At 32.9% G+C, this 21,897-nt stretch overlaps 1 protein-coding gene across 1 annotated transcript; it reads right to left on the bottom strand.

The window, feature by feature from the left end:
- Positions 1-12,202: 12,202 nt before the first annotated feature.
- LOC133189704 (rhodopsin-like) lies at positions 12,203-18,683 on the bottom strand. Its single transcript, XM_061325102.1, has 3 exons — positions 18,030-18,683; positions 12,844-12,949; positions 12,203-12,645 (listed from the first exon to the last, which is right to left on the bottom strand). Exons 1-3 carry the CDS (start codon positions 18,681-18,683, stop codon positions 12,203-12,205), a joined length of 1,203 nt encoding a protein of 400 aa, XP_061181086.1.
- Positions 18,684-21,897: the final 3,214 nt, after the last annotated feature.

Genomic DNA, 21,897 nt, shown 5'->3' with positions numbered 1-21,897 from the left:
ATTACAAACCTATCTTCATTTTAATTCGTGCAATCCACGACATACGAAAAGAGCTATATTCCTTATAATTTAGCGAGGAGAATATGCACCATCGTTAATAATGAATCAATCAGAATACAAAGACTACAAGAACTTAAAGAATATCTACGGAAACAAAGCTATCCAGACAAAATTATTGATGATGCTATTAAAAAAGCCACAGAATTAGACAGAAAGGACCTCCTCAACCCTGTGCAACAAAACAGGACAAATTCCAAGATCCTACCATTAATAACGACACATAATCCCCAAAATAAAAACGTTGCACCAGTTGTTTATCACCTAAACGACGTTTTGAAAACCGATGAAACTATGTCTAAAATATTTAAAAATCGAAAGTTCATAAACAGTAGGAGGCAGCCGAAGAATCTTAGACGAATTCTCACTAAGTCCTCTTTTAAAGAAACGACAGAATTTCATGTGACGAAATACAAGGATCCGCGTTGTGGTACCTGTCCATACATACAACAAGGACAACATTTTAATTTTAGCGGAAAACAGTTTACAGTTAATAATAACATGTCATGCCAAACTAGAAACGTCATATACGTTATAACATGTTCTGGTTGCGATGAATTATGTATCGGAGAGACGGGAAGTACCTTGTGGGATAGTCCGAAATATCTGACGTTTTCCAGGCTTTTTTCACGATTTTGATATTTTACGTGCCAGGAAAACGTCAGAACCGGCGCCATTACGAACTGGAAATTTCACCGTCTCCGACCGAAGCTGATTTTCAATACTTCCGAACTGAATTAAATGCCGAACTTACAATTTATCAGTAGCACAATGCTTCCAGTACTCACCAATATCGATGAAAAGAAAATATCACTCTACATTTCGATTTGGTCTTGCAAGATTTTAAAATGGACGAAATGTAAAGAAAACTCGACCGTCTGATAAAATGTTTTCACAAGATTGTATATTTCATAACAAACCCATATAAACGATGCTGGTGAGTACTAAAGGCATTGCATTATTGATAAGTTGTGAATTCAGCATTTAATTCGGTTCGCAAGTATCGAAAATCAACCCGAGAGTGCCGCCTCCAGTTGGAGGCGGCGAATTTCCAGTTTTTGTAAAGGCGCCGGTTCTGACGTTTTCCTGGCACGTAAAATATCAAAATCGTGAAAAAAGCCTGGAAAACGTCAGATATTTCGGACTACTTGTGGGAAGGATCCGAGTCCATAAACAACAAATGAACGTGCCGGAATACCGTAAACTTAAAGTCAGTGAACACCTAGACTTATGCAGAAATAAAGCTTTCACTGTCTTTCCATTTTATAAATTGTATAACTCTAATAACTCTAACGCAATTGAAAGGCGAAATAAAGAAAAACATTTTATAAGGACTTTCAAACCTAAATTAAATAGTTTAATGTAAAAGAATTGTATTTTATACATGTAGAGTATTTTACTGAGTCGCATTTATTTCTTTGTTATTGTATTATTTTGCCAAAAGTACGGGAAAAATATGACGTCAATCAGAGACTTTTTAACGTTAAGTTATTATGACGTCACAATAAACGTTACCATGAGTAGGCTATATTGTAAAACATCATGAAGAAGAAATAAAAGCGCTTAGGTTTTACTTGTTCTCTGTGTTTTTGTATGTTTGAATATTTTTCATATTTATCACCGACCACTGTGAGTTTTCTTGGATTTATCTCTCTCTCTCTCTTTCTATATATATATATATATATATATACACTAGATGAAATCCCGCGCAAGCGCGGGGTATTGAATTTATACCACTACCGACAGAAAAATTACAATAAAATATATATTGTAGTTTCTATTTATAGCCTACAGGCTTACAGAAGGAAGAAATACTTTGTTCAACGCATGAAGTAGATGTACGTCTCCACGCCCCCCCCCCCCCCCCCTTGTAAAAACTTGAAAATAACAATTTCATTAATTGATGTTTAATGTGAATCCTGTTATACTTTGTTATGGATATTGTACTTCAGATGCTCTTATTTCATTTCCGTCAACAATAAAAGTAGCGAATATGCACATTTTAGTGATAAATTGATTTTTTTTTAAATTCACAGGTACTTGGGTCTTGGTTTATAAATATGTATGTACCTTATTGATATGTAAAAAGTGTACGTTACTTTTTTTTTTTTTTTTTTTTTTTTTTTTTTTTTTACATATCAATAAGGTACATACATATTTATAAACCAAGATCCAAGCACCTGTGTAAAAATTAGCTTTAACGCCCTATGAATAGGCCGCGTATCTGTATTCAGAAAAAAAAACCAAAAACAAACTGAAATCTATTGATTAAAGCACAGCTTTAATTGTATTTGAACAATACCTCATTAAGTAATTTTCTCTTTTCATATAAGTAAGTTTGTTACAAAGTACAAATTGTACTTCGGGTTCGTTGCCACGATGCTCTCAGTGAGGAATATATACAAATTTTACCGATAAATTTATTAGGAAAACCTATATACTTCATATATATGTAATAGTCTTTCGATATATACCGGTAAATATATTCACAACCTATAGTGTTATCAATGATTTACCATTATTTCAGTAACCATTCACACAATTTTTTTTTTATGTTCATGCAGCTTTTTCTTTTTAACATCGGGACCGATGCTATATGATGTTTTAGAAGCTTCCGTCAATATTAAGATCGGTGAATGACGAAAATAATTTGCACATTTCCCTTTTTAATCGGTTATCACAACTTATTTCTTTTATATCATTTAAATCAAGTTTTGATTGAATAATTCAGTGATGACGTTTAATGAAATAAATAAACGATTGCTTGTTGTCATTTTCATTAAAAATTGCCAGTAACTTAGATCCGCCAATCGGAACCGCCGCCGTACTCACGTTTTTGATATTTCATGGCTGTTTATGGAAAATGAAAGTAGACTTTTAATTCAATGTACTTACCATGCGAGTGAAATCCAAATATAGTTTACGGACATCATCTTGTATCTAGTATATTGTTAGAGGAGTAAGTAAAAACCCTGGTGCACCCGTTTCGGAGTTTATTTGCAAAATTTATTAATTTATAAGTATAGATATATATTTTTTTCCTTGTATAATGAAAGTACAATGTAACATCTCTCTTGAGAGAGAAAGAGAGGGAAAGAATGTCAAAAAGTTTTAAATGGGTAATAATTTAATTTTAGTTGTAACACGTTATTTGATTGGATAAAAGATTTCATTTATATCGTATAACCACAGGCGCTTGACGTTAGTAACCTTTCTTTCCATAATTAAGAAGTCCCCCATACTATAATAATAACAAGGTTCGTCACGGTCGCCATCTTGAATTTTTCAGTTCAGCTACTTCGCCTTGATTTTTAGTCTACAATGTGTTTAAAATTAACGGATACAACCGTTTCCCTCAAGTACTTACTTTAACTATGCCTCCACTTTTGGGCAATTCAACTCAAATCACATTAAATCCTCTCTAATTCTTAAAATGTCGCTTCAAACTCAGTCTACTGCTACCAATTCCGTAAAACTTAGAAAAGGGAGGCCGGAAGTTGATGTTATTATGTAAATGGGAATTCCCTCTACTTAAATTTCATTGGTTAAAAGAAATATGACGTTTCGCGGGAAAAATCATGCAAAGACAGTAACAAACTTTTTCGACATGTTGAATGCTGAGCAGGCCGATGCTTTCCATAGTAATCAGAAATAATATGTGAAATATTTTTTTTCTTTTATTTTGTTGAAGAAAAAATTATGAGGAAATAAAAATTATGCTTGGTCCTGGAATTCTGGTTACTAATTTCTCGTGTAAACCAGACCCCTTGCATTCTGGCATAAATATTTCTTCCCTATAATGGTACTATTTTCAGTGTTTGGAAGCGATGAAAATTATAAAAAAGAAGGATAGATATGTGTATGTTTTATTTTTCATCACAGTGGTGAGCTGGCCCAGATCACTGAACCTCCATGTCCCTTCTTTCTACCTGCAAGTACGCAAGTGCGTTACTACACATCGTTTTAAAAAAAAATCTAGGTCTGAGAGAGAGAGAGAGAGATTGTTGAGAGAGAAAAAAATATTAGCATCATCCGGCAAATATTTTTGTTTCAAATTATTAATTGTCATTATTTCGAATCAAATTTTATATTATTACGTCTATTTGAAATCTTTTATTGAATCATTGCCAAATCGAAATAAATCATTAATCTATAGTAAGTGTTCTATAACAAATAAATAATTCTATAAGACCTTTGAGAAATTAAGTTTAATTATCGTCAAATGGCTTGATCAAATAGTATACTGGTGGATTTAGAGGGGGGCAGGGGACCCGCCCCCTCCCATTGTGTCCAAAATATACATAAGATTTAATAAAGCAATTTTTTGTGTGTGGCTGTGAGCCCCTACCCTGACCCAAACTGGTCGCCCCCCCCCCTTTTCAAGATTCCTGGATCCGCCACTGTAGTATATGATTTTAAAATTATTTTTGCTACCAACATTTAAAATACTTGTTGCTGAACATTATTAATAGTATACTAGTACATATTATAACAGAGAGCAGACGATACAAATGTAGCGGTAAAAGATTCTGCATGCCTCAAGTACATCTACAATAAGTTTCCGAGAAAGTTAAACTTCGTGTTAAAAACAATATTACTGTCTTGTTTTTCATGAGAAAAGCCAAATACCATGCTATTCCCTGCAAGAATGTGATTGAAATATTTGTACAAGCCAGGAGCTCCCCCCCCCCCCCGCCCCAATCAAGGCTTCGCCTAAGACCTACGGGTGGCCTCACAGATTATATTGCCATTCATTTATTTTTAAGGGAGGACCAATTGATTCCAGAGGGGGGGGACTGGGCTGGCAATTTTTTTCCCAGCTTTATTTCCATGTCAGTGAAGGACAATTAAATTTATTTTCAAAGTCTGCCAGACCCCCCCCCCCCCCCAAATTTCAGAATTAAATTGTAAACGCTTTTATGTTTTGACAATATAATTGAATTTTTATTTGAATTTAAGCCCCCCTTTACTTTCAGGTGTGTAACTACGCCTCTGTATGTAAAATAGTGTATACTATTCAGCCTAAATATTTCAGTGTTTCTTAAATAGCAGTTGAAAAAGTACACAGTTTTAGGCTTATTTGCAAACAGTTGGGGACTATAGATGTATCAATATAATATATATATTACTAAGTTATTTATAAAATACGTACCAGTAGTCTAGAACTGCTCAGGCTCCTTTTTTAAACAGCTCTTAATATTAATATAACTCTCAAGATATCCACCAATCAGAAAAGGGCTTTCCCGGATCGTGACGTTCTAACATCAACTTCCGGCCTCCCTTTTCTAAGTTTTACGGAATCGGTAGCAGTAGACTGAGTTTGAAGCGACATTTTAAGAATTGGAGAGGATTTAATGTGATTTGAGTTGAATTGCCCAAAAGTGGAGGCATAGTTAAAGTAAGTACTTGAGGGAAACGGTTGTATCCGTTAATTTTAAACACATTGTAGACTAAAAATCAAGGCGAAGTAGCTGAACTGAAAAATTCAAGATGGCGACCGTGACGAACCTTGTTATTATTATAGTATGGGGGACTTCTTAATTATGGAAAGAAAGGTTATAAACGTCAAGCGCCTGTGCGTATAACATAAGTTGCTTACGTCACAATGAGTTACGTCAAAAACGTATTACTCCGCTTGACGTTACTTTTAAAATATGCTCAATTTGAAGCCATTTTGGAGGAAAAATTGTCTTATTGTCTACACTAAAATTAAATTATAAGGAATGAAGCTTATTTTAACCTATGTTATACGATATAACATAACTTGGGGCAGGTTACGCTTTTTTATAAACCGCTTCCGGTTTATAAAGCGTAAACTGCCTCAAGTTATGTTATATCGTATAACATAAGTTAAAATAAGCTTCATTCCTTAAATATCTTAAATGCAATAAGAATTAAATTGTTTTCCTTGATATTGTGATCTAAAATTAATAAGACATATATTTAATGTTATTATTTAGTGGCGATGTCTTAAAAATAAAGTATTATCCATGATATACCGGTCGTATTAATAAAGTCATCTACGTAGCATTATCTATTTATAGAGATAACTCTTCATGCGTCGTGGGTATTTAAATGTCCTCGATTTAGGAAATAATCGCGAGTTTCTGCAACACCCTCTTTTGAGTGTGCTAGTATTGTAAAAAATGACATACATGTATTTTAAGAAGTTTATTTCATTTATACTAAGAGAAGGGTCAGACTCACATTTAAATTAGTTTATTTAAAGAAAAATACTAGATCAGGAATGAATCTCTATGGTATATTTAATTTAGACGTTGGCATAGATCTTCCTTTTCATATTTAGCCCAACGTCTAAACTAAAGTATGATTACCACTAAAATAAGTACGTTTAAAGTATCAATAGGATTTTGATCTATTCAAAATAGAATGTAAAGTTTGAAAGATATTCGGAATTTCTAAAGAAAAAAAAATTTGGCAGGTAGTTCCGAACTTTTTCCAAAGTGCATAAGAGATGATTTTGCTTTGTTTTTTTTAATAAAAAATAATCTTTAAATATTGTCTACAAAATCATTTTAATTAAATCAAAACATTTTAGTAGTCAATATTTGATGTGCATACACACTAGTACTTCAGGAATTCAATGGACTAATTATATCTGCAGTGTATGCGATGCTTCATCAATCTCGAATAGTCTGTGTCACAAAAAAGGGGGGAAGGGGGGGGGGTCGTAGTAAAAAATTGCCTATAAATCTACATTTAAATGCACTTTACATTTGAAAACTCTGATAAAATAAAATGTAAATATCATTTTTAAAGCAAAATATATTTTCCAACTTGGAATTTTTTTAAGTGTATTTGTAGATTCATAGTATTTTATCGCCCCAAGTCTGAAAGACGCTCGAGAAACGTGATTTAGGGAGAAAGGCGGAGAGGGTGATTTTCCGCTATAAATTTTAAAAAAATTACAAAAAAAAAAAAAAAAAATAGCGAAGATTATTTTCGCAACCCGCTACATAAAGAAAGTATTTTTTCCAAAATTAAACGATAGGTTTTTTTCATAAAAAATATTTAAATTGAAAAAAAATACGCATTTTTCAAGGCTAAGATGAACAATAGTTTTTCAGTTTAAGGTCTTAAAAAAAATTTGTGTCGATATATACTTCTACAAAATTACTTTATTTGTGTGTTACATGGTCAAACGAATTAGTCGATGAAGTTTAACCGCCAGGCTTTCCCGACTTTTTTGAAAATCAAGGATTTTATACTTGGTTGATTGAAAATTTCTTCTCCTCGTGAACAGCTAAAGGTGGGGGGGGGGGGGGGGTTAAATTTTGGAACTTCCTGTCCAAATACGACTCGAACGATTTTGTCCAAAATGTGCGTACACATAGTAGGTATAGTCGTGTATAAAATATACAAAAATAACGAAAATAATTAAACGACAGGAATTTTTTGGGGTGGGTGTGTTGTACATCCTTAAAACTCATTTTTCGACAAAATAAACAACTGTTTCTTCAATTAAAAAAAGGAACTTTACACACCTTGTCATTGGTCATCTGCAAACTTATTTTGTTTCAATATTTACACAGTTACTCCGAGGTTGATATTAATAAAAAGGTGCTTGGTTTTCTTACTGACAATGTCTATGTAGTTTTCGGAGACCAGGGGCCCGTTTCACAAAACTATCTTATGACTAAGATCTGTCTTAAGACCGAAAATTGTCGTAAGATTGCACCATACCCGTTTCACAAAACTGTCATATCTTATGATAATATTAAGATCTATCTTTTTCTTAAGACAACAAGATACCTGTCTTAAGTCTAAAGTGAAACTGGCGAGAGTATATCTTTTGGCTAAAAACCGAGGGATATTTAAAGAAAACGGTTTTTAGAGATAGAACAATCCTTTTGACTATATCAGGCCAGTCGGAACAATGACACCCCCATCCCCCACCCCGAGATAATTTGCCAATAAATTACGATAGAAAGCATAAAATGTACCTACTTTATGTTTGTGCCACTTTATTCATTTCAAGGCAATTTTCTTTGGTTGTGCCCCTCTCAACTGAAATTGCAACCCCCCCCCCGAAAATTGCTTCTTAACATCATGTAAATATGTACATGTATGTAAGATCCAGATATCATATATAACTTTATTCAAAATTGTTTAATTTTGAATTCAATACCCCACAAGAACATCACAATTTCTATGACCAACCATTGCTAACTTATGCAATTTTTAAAATAGCTAACGTAATGCGAGTAGTTTATTTATTTATTTGTTAAGTAAATATATTTTGAACTAGTATTAATTGTAACGGGGACCGTTACAGATGCTCCCCAACTCCCTTTTGGTGCCTTATTCCCAGTAAGATTCATTAACTATGGCAATCAAGTATGTTGGTCTTTTTTCGCATTACATGCACGCGCACGGGCATGCATGTGCATAATGACCATGTCAACTTGTCTACACTTTTAATACAAATATTTCATAAAGAAAACTGAAATAAAAATATATATAGGGACAACTCTTATAGTTTCTCTGAGAAAGACCTTTTTTAAGCAAGCTTTTGTTGAATAAAATCAATCAATTTCGTAAGACAATAAAACAAGAATAAATGAAAACCTGTACATGTATTTCACTTATGATAGTGACCCACATATCAGCAATAAAAACACAGCTCTACTCTTTTTATAAACCATAAAGACATAATGTGCAAATGAAATCGTAAGTGTGGATTGTTCTTTATGGTTACGTATGATAATAAAAAATTGCTTTGTTTAATCTTTTTTGTACATGTACATGGAAAAAAAATCATACAATTTTCGCAGACTTCTATATCTTTACAAATTCCTTGCAGATAAGATATTTTGGAGAAAAATATTGGAATATTTTGCAGGAGAAGAGGGGGGAGAGGGTGTCGTAACAAATACCGTGTTATATATTCAATAATGGACAGGACTGACTTATTTCCTGCTTTAGTCTAAAATGAGTGATTTCTTAACAAATTTATTTTTCTTAAGAATATTTTTGAAATGTTCATTTATTCCATATTACTCCAAAGACACTCACATTTAGGGTTAAAATGTTTTATTGAGTTCAGTGTTCTAAATAAACCATTGTGATAAGTTGCAAAACCCCTTTCAAATTTATCAAAGATTTTCCTTGTTTCTGATTCAAAAATGACGTTCAAATTATTGTTACAAATAAATAAATTGAATAGAAACACGTCCTTCTAACTTTTTTCGTCCTCCTCGTTTCCAAATAATTTAGATCTTTTATATGTTAAAATACTCGCAAAATTCAGGATCGATCTAAGCATCGCATTAAAAATCTCTTTCAATTTAAACAAAACTTTTTTGCAATTAAACTTCTATCCAGTTTTAGAATGAGCTCTTCAGTTCAGAAATGTTCATTTTAAGATCATTTCAGGTATCTTGTCAATTATTTTTTCCTGACTGTCCCCTTCCCAACTTTGAAAAACGATACTACGTGCCTGGACGGGCATGCCAAAGATCAGCTTGATATTTGCAGGCCTGTCCGAAAAAAAAAAATATCTGGAAAACTAAGCTGGACTTACTATCTAATCATCGTATAATGTTTATGATGATCAATACTCAGTACTTAACAAGGAGCGAAGCATCGCTCAAAAATGTCTTCAAGGGATAGAAATAGAATGTTCCTTCTATAAAATTACATTAACATAGGGACCAGGTAGAGTGAAAATTTTTCAGACAGTTACCCAGATGATTTTTACTACATGTATCTATAAAATTCTATCAGTTGAACATGCAGTTGCCATAAAGACTGCAATGTAAAATCAAGTTCCAAATGCTCTTAATTGTCTTAAACTAATTATGATGTTTATTAGATAAATGTCCATCCCAATTAATACTAATTCTAATTTAAAGTCACATTTTCTTACATTTAAAATTGCTCAAGGTAATTTTTTCCGTCCCACGACGTTAAGTTGCAGAAAATGACGTTCAACTTGCATTTTTCTTTTAAAACACCGTGATACTTCAAACTCTCTTGTTCAAAAAATATAATCGATATCGAAAAAAGAAAAAAAGGCAAAGAAAAGCTAAAAGTCTATACTATCAATTGACAAAACCCCGTTACTTTTTGAGACAGGGCCATTTTTGATGGTTCGTGGCTCTTGCTCTTTCATCAAAAGATTTAAAAAATCGGCTATATTAAGTATATTTGTCATTTTACGCATTGCACGCGCGCGCACTTGCAGGCATGTCCATGATGACCATGTCATCCTATCTACACTGTTAATATATCTAAATATTTTGAGTATCAAAGCATTTCTGCTTAAGACTTGTCATAAAATTTCTTATACTTAAGATAGTTTTGTGAAACAGCAGTGACAAATCTTACGATTGTCATAAGTCAGATCTTAAGATGATCGTAAGATCTATCTTAGGACAAATCTTACGATAGTTTTGTGAAACCCGGCCCAGGTCTTCCGACAATCTTTTGGAATTCCCATGGGTTTTAATTGCATCCCATTATTAGCAGATATATATTCCGATGAAGCAGTACATATTCAGAATATTTTTTACATGAAAAGAAGTCTCTTGCTGTGGCCTTCAATTCGACATTAAAATATATATACAACGTTTTATCAATTACGAATATTTACTTTCATACCATTCGTTGATTCCATATATCCAAAGAACTCGAAATAAGACACCACAGTCTGTCAAATCTGTTTCATACTTGAATGTTTTACTAGAGAAGACGTTGATGTCAAACTGAAAAACGGGATAACTTCATCTTTTCTGTCGTTACCTTCCCTTATTTATATACAATTATCACCTGCATATGTAGTTTATATCTTCCAGTTGATTGGATGCACAAGAGGAAATTTTACGTACGAACAATATTTAAAAGGAGACAGGCTACTGACATATAAGTTGACGATACAATAATATTAAGTCAACATTTTCCAAATTTTATGGTCGATACAATGACCTTTATTCAAATACAACCTGTCGTAAAGTCGACTGGCGTAGTTCATACAGATTGTTAGACCATTATTTTTACACTGAATTGTTTTTGAATTTTCTGTCTACCCGAACATGACAAGGAGCAGAGCTCGGGTGTGACCGGTTTGAAGGGTTTGTTCACTCCTCCATGGTACGTGATACTACCTCTGTTTTCAGAGATTCGTCGATCTTGGCTCTGTTCATAATTTTTAATGTTTGACTTTTTAGAATGACCACTGTTCTTCTTCATCTTTACATTTTTATTTTTAAACAATTGTTGAATTAATATGATGATATTTTTATTTATTATAAAAAATGTTTTGATTTAAAAATAAACATCGCGAAAACGTAGGAAGCTTTTATCCTTCATTTTAACAATTCTATATTAATTAAATCATGGTGCCTTCAAAAGATTTTTAGGCAATCATGACCTTAAAAGAATGTAATTTGATGCGGTTAAACAGTTTTTTATCCGTGGCTTTCCGCAGAGATAACCATCTCTTATGACGCAACTGACTATTTTGTTTGCTAGTAAATTTGTAGTTCATGATTTTTTTCTGTAACATTTCGTTTTAACACGTGAAAATATCTCATAATTCAAAACAGAATTTTTCAATATATTTTGTAAGTGATATATGTGTTACCCGAGGCGCGTTTTCTTTGCGTGCACAATGAAGCTAAATCAATTCAAAATAGGTTAATAAGTAATTTGGGAAAAGTAAGAAAAGTATGTCAAGCTTTGAACTTCTGTGTGCATTTCTGTGCTATAAAAAATAGAGAAGATTAATTTCATCGATTTTTTTGAAATTATAACATGTTTTTCTTTCCTTTTAAACACAACACAGAAAAATACACAAATCTGTGCCAAAAAATACAGCTTTACAGAAACACAAGTCATTTAAAAGTTCATAATAAACCGGATTTTGCATTTTAGAATATCAGATCAGATTATATTTCTGTTTATCTTTTAATGCAATTATACAATACATGAATTTTGTTAAATAACAGATACATAGCTCAAATTTCAAGCTTGTCAATTTTTTTCTTTGTACCACTTATGAAAGGACACGGAGATTTAAAAAAAGGTATGTTTTCTCCAACTGTTTGTATAATTAAAGATATAGATATTTTAATGCTTATGTCGAAGTGCTCTACGTGTGCCGCCACTTTTTTGGTTCATTATGTCACCTATCATCATTAGGCTGGGAGGGGCCCGGTTTGAGTATACTTGGGACAGGGACTTGAATATCTGCACATACGTCTGTTTGCTGACCATTTTCTGAGAGAGCGTTGTCAATCGGCACTACCTGAGTCTGCAACTTGGGCTTCGGCTGCTCTTCTTTCTGACGCACTTCCGGTTCCTCAGGGTCTGAATTTTCTGATTGTTTGTTTTTCTTCTCCTCTCGTTCTATCATTGTTCTCCCGAGGTCTGCACACGGTATGGTGCTGTAGAAGGACATCCGGAATTGTTTGTTGGTCCAGAGGTAAATGAGAGGGTCCCAGATAGAAGAAGACTTGGCTACTATGGCTGGGATGGTGATAATGTAGGTGGGAATGTCCCTGGACTCTCCAATAATAGCCCACACACTGACCACAGTGTATGGAGTCCAGGACCAAATATACGATGCTGAAATAAATATAACATCATCATCATCATCATTAAATAAAATAAACTGAAAAAAAAAAACAAGTTGTTCGATTATGATTTATATCTTCACGTATGTTTATGTTACAGCAGCTGAAGAATAAAAAAAAGCGAGCAGTTAAAAAGGAGTATCACTAATTAAAATCATTCATACATTTTTTCAGACAATGTTCGACTTACCTAACATATATGCTATTGTTTTAAACATTTTCCTCTCGGTCCTGAGATTTTTCCGAGCAACCCTACTGTTCATGTCCCAAATACTATTCCTGGCGATGTGTCTTATCTACAACAATAAAATCAGTGATTACCACTATAAAGACTTACATTTTTAACATTCTCTTAAAAGCACTGATGATATATATCGCGTCTGTTCTTTTGTCATTATCAAGTACATGTAGACGGTCAGGGTAGCTCATTTAGTAGAGCGCTCGCTCCGTGATCGGAAGGTCGTGGGTTCGAGCCCCGGCCGCGGCTGACCTAAGTCGATAAAAAATAGGTAGCAACTGTTACTTCGCCAAGCGCTCGGCATTTCGAAGTGAAAGTCCCGGGTCCTTTGGATGAGACCTTAATAAACTAGGCCCCGCGTCACGACAGGCGTTGGCACGATAAAGATACCTCACTGCTCAATGGCCCTAAGTGCCAAGTAAAGGACTAAATTTGAAGCCCTTCACCGGTATATGGTGACGTCGCTATATGAGTGAAAAATTCTCGAACGGGACGTAAAACAACAATCAATCAATCAATCAAGTACATTGTTTAGATGTACATATCAGTGTGAACGCTTTTGTCAACTCTGATTTTAATTGTTTGTTTAATTCTGATGCATTAATAATTTCAGATATTATTTTTTTTTTCAATAAAGAAAAGTTTTACATGGAAATTAGCAATACTCAAAAAGACATCTTGTAGCTAAAGTGTTCAATGTATACGTATTGCTGTAATATTAGAACATGTAGAACTACATACGAGATCAACCATTATGTATTGGTCATAACAGATAATAAAACTGAATAAAAGAAAAGTATTTTCATGAGATACTCATTAATATTGTGTTGCGCTGTAAATTTATGAAATTTTTGGGTGGCAGTAAATACAATATAAAAACTGGCTATTGAATTTTTTTTACTCCCTACATGTACCCTTAAAGGAGATCGGTGAACAAGGCGTGGAGAATGCCTATACATGTAGCTTCAGATATGTAAAAATCATATTCAGTTTGTGAATTAAGTATTTAGAGTAAAGTTCTCTTTATTGAAATTTATGAAATTATGATAAACAACACTATTCTGAGGAAAATTTTCCCAGCAGAAATTAATTTGTTATTAAAAATAATAATGTGGTATTCGTGGGGTTCGAACCCTAGAAATAAAAATCCTGAGTATAATTTTCGTTTGAAACTAACGCTCTAACCACTACGCTACACTGCTCCTGATAAATAGTTACATTTAAATCATGTTTTTGATATGACCCTTGACTAAAGGGTATTTCTCGGAAAGATGCTAATATTTGTCATAATAGTGTAATTTTAAGATATAGTGGGTCTTTGCTCCATGTTTTTGTTAACCAAAATATGTATATTTATACGCAAACTTTGATGATTAACTTTCAAAAAAATGGAGCGAAGACCCACTCATATCGAAAAATTATGTTATAGTATGAGAAAATGATCCTTTTTGCCCTGTTTAGTGTGTGTATCTATTTCAAAAGCAAATAATTTCAATCTTTGTGAGATTTTTGGAAATTGTGGAGGTTTTACATAAAGTATATTTTAATGTTAGATGAAATATCAAAGAAAATTTTGTTATAATTGAGATTTAATTTTTCACCTTCATGTTTGTTACACTATAGGCACTTCGCTCGCCTTGGTCGCCCATCTTCTTGAAAATAACATCATGACAATTATACAGTATGAAGCAAATTCCTCTTTTTTTTTCTTCAAAATTCTTTATGATTTCTGTTGGAACATTTATATTAAGAATTGTCACGAATTCTGGGAACGGAGGAAATCTCTATGATTACTTTTGATGAATATCGCTAGGTTATTTTCGTGACTATTGATTAATGTAGACAAATTCATTGAAGAGCATTATAATCACATTTCTCTTCATTTCATGTTATCAAACGAAGATAATGAATTGCAGTAAAGTAATGAAATATACACTCGCTGAAGGTTAAAAGAAATTGATCTGAATACATTAAGCAATTTAAAAAAATATGAAAATTATCATATTTCATTTTGTTGAGATATATATATATATATATATATATATATATATATATATATATATATATATATATATATATATATATATATATATATATATAATATAGTGCAAGTATAACACCCCCCCCACCCCCCACCCCACCCCCCAAAAAAATATACCTATTTCGTGACTACTGGATAAGAATGCAGTAAATAAGATTTCAATGCCATGAGGTTTCTGTGTTAAGTAGATTTTCCAATGGCGATATAAAGTTATTATATATGATTATCTGTAACGTTTCAGAGTATTTTGTTTATCTGTAACGCTTCAGAGTATTTTGTTGTATCTGTAACGTTTCAGAGTATTTTGTTTGAAAGATAACGTGTCTCTGAAGATCATGGAAATATTGGAATTGTTAAGCCAAGGAGGGCTAATATACAGATATTTGTTTATTTTCATTTTAAATTACATAATGTATACAAACAGAGCTGAGAAAAGGTTTAGAATTTTTTGACCATTCTTTCTGTCAGTGAATATTTTTGCTTCTGAACTTTAATCACAGTTGTCAGGAAAAATACGATTGTTTAATGTCTATCCAATGTCAGATGTCAGTGAAAATTGAATGTGTGTGAAATCAGAAAAAAAGTTTAGACACCATCTCCCATTGAAAAACCTAATGCTATATATTATAAAGAAATGCATTTCAAGTGAAGGTTTGTGGAATTCATTCACAGCCGGCAAGACACAAGAAAAAAAACCCTATTTACTTTTTTGTTAAAAAAAGGGGGGGGGGTTATACCATAACCTCAGAGAGGGACTATACCATATTCTCAGATGGGGGCTATGCCATAATCTCAGAATAGATAGGGTATTGAGGCATAAATCTTGGAACATTTTTAAAAAGTAAATTAGCTCCATTTTATCGAAATATACATTGTATATACATTACAATTTACGCGTACTAAACATTTTGTTGACTTAATAAGTTATAATCACTCAAACTTACTCTATTTACTTTTAAAATAGTATGTATATGCACCAAAAATCTTGAATGACTTTGAAATCCAAAAATAAAATATATGAATTTCCGTATCAACTTATTTCAAATATATGATAAATAAATAAATTCTACAATCTGTATATCACAAGTCAAATAATACGGGGCCACTTGGGCTGATTGACATGATAAGGATTTTAGTATGGAATATTCTCTATTTCATCAACTTATATTACATTTCATTTCACCAATATGTTCAAGAATGAAAGTTTGGTGAATTAATCTAATAATTATAAATTGATATTTCGTATTAGTGAGGATTTTTTTTTGTCATTTCGAGAAATCACTATACACTTTTGCAAAATACCTGTATAAAACTATCAAAACAATATCCACATTATGTATACCTCCTATTCTGCAATTTTTTTTTTCAATAGTGGAAAACTGATACGAAAAAGACATTGTATTTGTATTTGCCAAATGTCATCGAGAAATGAATCCTTTCCTTTGACACTGAACAAGGTCAAATGAAGTTTAATCAATATTTTGAACATTAAGAAGTGTTTATGATACAGCCATACACAATTAAACCATTAGTTTTCTGATCTGTATGTATAATAGTTGTGGGAGGGAGGACTTTTTATAAAATCAACATTACTTGACTGCCTGAGATTGGCGACTTTACCGAGTCTATGATATTTTGAAAAGGTAGGGCTAGGATTAGTTTTATTTAACTTTATGTATTCTTTGCCATAACAACATATTTTCTCCTTTTTGCGATAAAAAATATGTTGAAATAATTATAACGGTAAAAACAAATTCACTTTAAACCAGTTACAAAATATTCACTTCACAAGTGCGCTTATTTTACATGCATTTAAGAGCCATTCTCTGTAATGACTTGAACTTTTATGTGGCACGCATAGTCTCAGAATTTCTCCAAACTCTCTATTATAAAAGTCTTTGATGCTGTAAACTCAAATCACGCAAAATTGGTTGCTACGTGTCATGGTTACCATAGCAACATGTCCTAAAGTTTGAAAAATGGTATTTATCAACATGTTCAGAGTCCCACAGTTAACGTTCGCAGCAAAGCAAACAAGTGGCAATGACTGTTTCTGAAAGATGAAGGCCCGATGTCTTAAATGCATGATAAACATGTTTGGTAAATCAACTATTACATACGAAGTATTCAAAATTAATAATTTTGTTCATTTAATTTTATAGAGTCATACACTTAAGAATAAAAACAATTATAGGATGAAATGCAAGCAAATAATAGACAAAAGATCCTTGTTACATATACCAAGGACAAAATATGATTTTTCCTATAGGTTGGTAATGGTTGCCATGGTTTTAATAATAACAGAATAATATTGCCAATTCCTAATTACTCAAGGTCAAATATTTTTATTGTTTTTCTTAGGTTTTTGATTGAGTTTGATCATGTAACACCTTTCATTAGTGAACATTGAGCATTTTTCAGCATCTAAAATGTATTCCAAATGTACACATGGTTACCACTTTCTTAGAGATAAATTCTAAATAGTTTCTTTATAGCATAAGTGGCAACAAGGTGTCAAGTTTTTGTGAGAATGGTTTGTTTGTTATTCTCAGTCTTTATTAAGGCTTAAGAAAGATTCAAAGTAGCTGAAAATCTCAATTTTTCCAAATTTTCTGGCTGTTACCATGGCAACCAAGACACATAGCAACGAAATTTTATCTGATATACGTTTCTGGTGTCAAGTTGTAATAAAGAGCAAAGTTTCATCAAAATCGGTGACCATGCGTGGCAAAGAAGTTTAAGTGGTTACAGAGAATAGCTATTAATTTCCTCTGTTTTTGATGTACATAAAGCAGCTGCTCGGTCATCATTAAAATCTTTTAATTTGAAAATAACTGAAATGAAGATACATTTTAAATCTAATTTTCAGAGAAATAATGAAGCATTTTTAGAGTGCATTGAACAGATTGTATATAAATATCCCCTGATTATGCCGACTAGAATAGTAAATTCACTGCTATAGATTAATAATCTTGCCCATGATGAAATACAAAGTGAAAATTATAAATTACTTTTAAATCATTTAAGGACTATTGTTGATCTGTTCAAATTTAAATAATATTTCTGAAAATATAACACAAAAATAAATTGTACTCACCGTCATCATGACTCTGTAGTAAGAGAAAAAGATGACAGCTAAAGGTATCAATAAACTCCAAATCGTAATAGCTATGTTGTAACTAGCCGATCCCAATTCTTTAGAGTCCCATTCTACGGCACAAGATGTTCGCGCAGGCTCATACGTGATTTTTCCCCATCCGAAAAAGGGAAATGCCGCCCAACAAAAGCCTTGAAACCAAATCACTAGCACAACCACCACCGCCAGTCTCATTGTAATTTTGTTAGCTTGAAGAGGCTTGGCAATCATGATATATCTATCGTAGGCAATGCCAGCGTGTGTATACAAATTTGTAAGTCCCATCAAGTATAACCAAAATCCCTCAAAAGTACATACGTTGTCGCCCCAAAAGTAGTAACGATTAAAGTTCGCTGTCATTGATATAAACGCGCCACAACTCATCCCAGCGTCTCCCACGAGAAGAGAAATGACAAAAATATTAGTTGGAGATTGCAGGTGCTTGTTTTTAGCGAAAACTACTAAACTGGTGATGCTCATAAATGGACCAATCATAACAACGAACAAAAGTCCCGTTCCTATGGTATAGTACAGTGGTACTGGTATCAAATATTTAGGTGTTTCAGCGACTTCTACAGAAACATTGGATACATTCAGAGTTGTGTTGTGCTGCATGGTGATTTGTTGACGATTGGTAAACGATAATGGTAAATCTGTAGGTGAGAGAAGATTTTATCTGATTTTATTCACTAAGAATTGCGTGGCGACATTAATGTAAAGTCTTGGAATCGGAAGCCAATCCAGATCGGGTGTGTTTAATGCGTCCATGTAGAACCTTCACGTAAAAACCTCTTCTATAACTCTAAAAGGGCGCGATAATAGGCAGGATACTTAAGGCAGTGTCAATCACAATTGCTTTCTTGTCAGAGTTGAAAATCAAAATTTGTATATACCTCTCTGTCAAAAGTATTGCTAACTAACTGTTATGTATTTTACGTTTTATCGTTTTATTAATGTTTTATTAAAGGAATTTTAAAGTTCAAATAATATTTACTCAAGCAACTGTAATTTAAATAAGAAAATTTTGTAAAACATACATACTTCCTTTAAAAGTCACAATTAACATCTGTATTTAGTTTTATGTGTATTGAAATGGGGATTCTTAAGATTTTGTTTGGACATTTGAGAATAGTAGAAAAAGCAGGTTATCCTTAGGTTTACTTTTTTGACCATAGAGTATGTATATATTGAAACAACTTTTTAATCTTCTACTTTTTGACCATATAGAGTATGTATATATTGAGAAAACTATTCAATCTTTTACTTTTTGACCATAGAGTATGTATCTATTGAGAAAACTATTCAGTCTTTTACTTTTTGAACATAGAGTATGTATATATTGAGAAAACTTTTAATCAAAACTTTCTCAGTATATTGGTCGGAAAAATTTGGTCTAATGACTCAACGGCATACCTAAAGACCTACCAGTGCAAAGTAATAAGCTGTTGACTTTTGTCTTCATTACAGCCGCTACTAACACTTAATTGTAGACTCGCAACGAATTCATTCCATCGAAGCACATTTTACAAAGAATTTGTTTGTTACATGGGACTGTACGCTTGGTTCCTATCCTTCTGTAAGGTGGGGATCTGAAATTCCACTAAACAAGATATACTCTCCTGTTTCTGCTCATAGTTTAGCTCTAACCTTGGACTCTCTTATCTTAGTTTAGCGCTGACCTCTATCACACTCATCTCAGATTACCTTTGAAATTAGTCCTTCTTGCTTCATATTTCTCCACATTACAGATGACCATTACACCGGACCGCATACAAACATTATATTTATATGTATGTATGTGTATGAAATATTTCTGTTCACACCTCTTGCCTATCGACACCCGACACAAGTGCTTAAAATATTTTAAGTCTTATATATTATCTCAAAAACAATGCTCTATCCACATTATTATATATTAATTGTAACCTACGTGCTACAGATTGAACTTTTGCCATTGACTTTCACGTGGTAGATGATTCATTATTTATTGATACTGCTAAATACAAGTTACATGTGGAATATTTTGAGAAAAAAACTTTTACACGAATTTAATTGAAGACAGTGATAAATCCTTTTACACATGTACATTGTTTTATAAATGTTTATGACTAAACCCATTATGTGACCCGAATCAACCTAAGAAAGAAAGAATGCCATGCCAATTTGTTTAGTGCTGACCTTATCTCCCGGAATACGATTTAGTTGAAGAAAAATGGTTTATCTTGGGTTTTTTTGGGGTAAATTTCAGTTGTAAATGATATATGATTATTATCAGTTGGAAATCATTCGATAATGAAAAAACTGGTAACATATTAAAAGTCATATTAATATGTTCCCAGTCGGTATCAGCAAATGCCACCCCAATAGACTCTCCTTTAGCAAATGTAGATTCATTATCAATAAAATATCCATGCAGTAAGTAATTACAATCGCCTACCGATTACGCACTATTTAAGAAAGATATTGATTAGGTCATCAGGTCATTACAAGACTCCGAGGATGTTACAGGTTTGATTTCGTTGAGTACGGAAAGATTACACAAGGGTTGAAGTAGTGCTCGTAATTGGAAAAGTCTTTGACTTCCTACGTGAGAACAGGATTTTTTTCTATCTGCACTGTATATTAGTAGATCAGTAGGAAAACATATGGGAGAACTCTGAATTGAGCATTATTATCACATGATTAACTTCATTATTATGCGCATGAAACATTACGTTTGTTCATTTCAACAAGAGGTTCTGAACGCTATAGCGACCATATATTGACTTGGTTGGAGCTTCTTATAAGGTCTTTGAAATTGGAGAAGATAACTGTGATCGTTGTAAATAATACCAACAAATGACATATGTGAACAGGGCATAAAACGTGGACCCTGGAAATTCCCGAGGTGGGATCAGGTGCCCAAAAGGAGTAAGCATCCCCTGTCTATCGGAGCCCTTTGTATTGCTCAGCTAGACGGATTAATCTGTAGTCAAATTTAGTATAAAAACAAAGCCCCGACAATAGATATGATATATCAGTCAAAATAAAATACGACCCAATGATAGGTTGTATTTGCTAACAAGTTAATTATATATTTTTGAGGTGGAACATGTTTTATTATTTGGCAAAAATTGACAAATTGCTGAAGAAGAGCATCGGAATAGATACTCATGTCTTCATGTCTACATCTCATAAATCTGAAAACGAGCTTGTCAGTATCAACAAGAAAGTTTTTTGGAAATCAAACTAACAAAAAAGAATGACATAAGCATTTTGTACATAAACTGCATTGTCATGATAATAAAAAACAGAAAAAAGACACTATTAGCATAGTACATTCTGTTTTAACATGTCAACACATTGACTTTCGCTAATGCGAAGAAAACATGGTGGTTTATATTGTCCATTTAATATTAACAATGAATACAAATATTTTTTTTTAAAAAAGATATTATTTATTATTCAATTCCAATAAAATGTTCATTGTTTTACCGAAAACACTCCCAACCCCAAATAGTAATGACATTTGACCATTTTATCATACATGTATTAATGTACCTATATTCCGGAAAGTAGCTCTCGATAAGTGTAATATTGATTGATTGACTGAATGTTGTTTTACGTCCCATTCGAGAATTTTTCACTCAGATAGAGACGTCACCATATTCCCGTGAAGGGCGTCAAATTTTGACCTTTACTCGGCACTCAGGGCCATTGAGCAGTGAGGGGTCTTTATCGTGCCAACGCCTGCAGTGACACGGGGCCTCGGTTTTTAAGGTCTCATCCGAAGGACCAGCAACTTTCACTTCAAAGTGCGGAGCGTATGGCGAAGGAACAGTTGTTACCC

Source organism: Saccostrea echinata, unplaced genomic scaffold (assembly GCF_033153115.1).
Source record: "Saccostrea echinata isolate AGI-Se365-2 ecotype Australia unplaced genomic scaffold, CSIRO_AGI_Sech_v1 ptg000019l, whole genome shotgun sequence".
NCBI lineage: Eukaryota > Metazoa > Mollusca > Bivalvia > Ostreida > Ostreidae > Saccostrea > Saccostrea echinata.
The sequence above is the reverse complement of the archived record's forward strand: the minus strand, read 5'-3'. Positions and strand labels throughout refer to the sequence as shown.

What these genes read in the sequence shown, in the direction of transcription:
- LOC133189704 (XM_061325102.1), bottom strand. Translation starts at nt 18,683, where the DNA reads ATGCAGCACAACACAACTCTGAATGTATCCAATGTTTCTGTAGAAGTC. An exon ending in ACTACAGAGTCATGATGACG is followed by an intron (nt 12,950 to 18,029) that starts GTGAGTACAATT and finishes TTATTGTTGTAG; the next exon opens with ATAAGACACATCGCCAGGAA. An exon ending in AACAATAGCATATATGTTAG is followed by an intron (nt 12,646 to 12,843) that starts GTAAGTCGAACA and finishes TATTTATTTCAG; the next exon opens with CATCGTATATTTGGTCCTGG.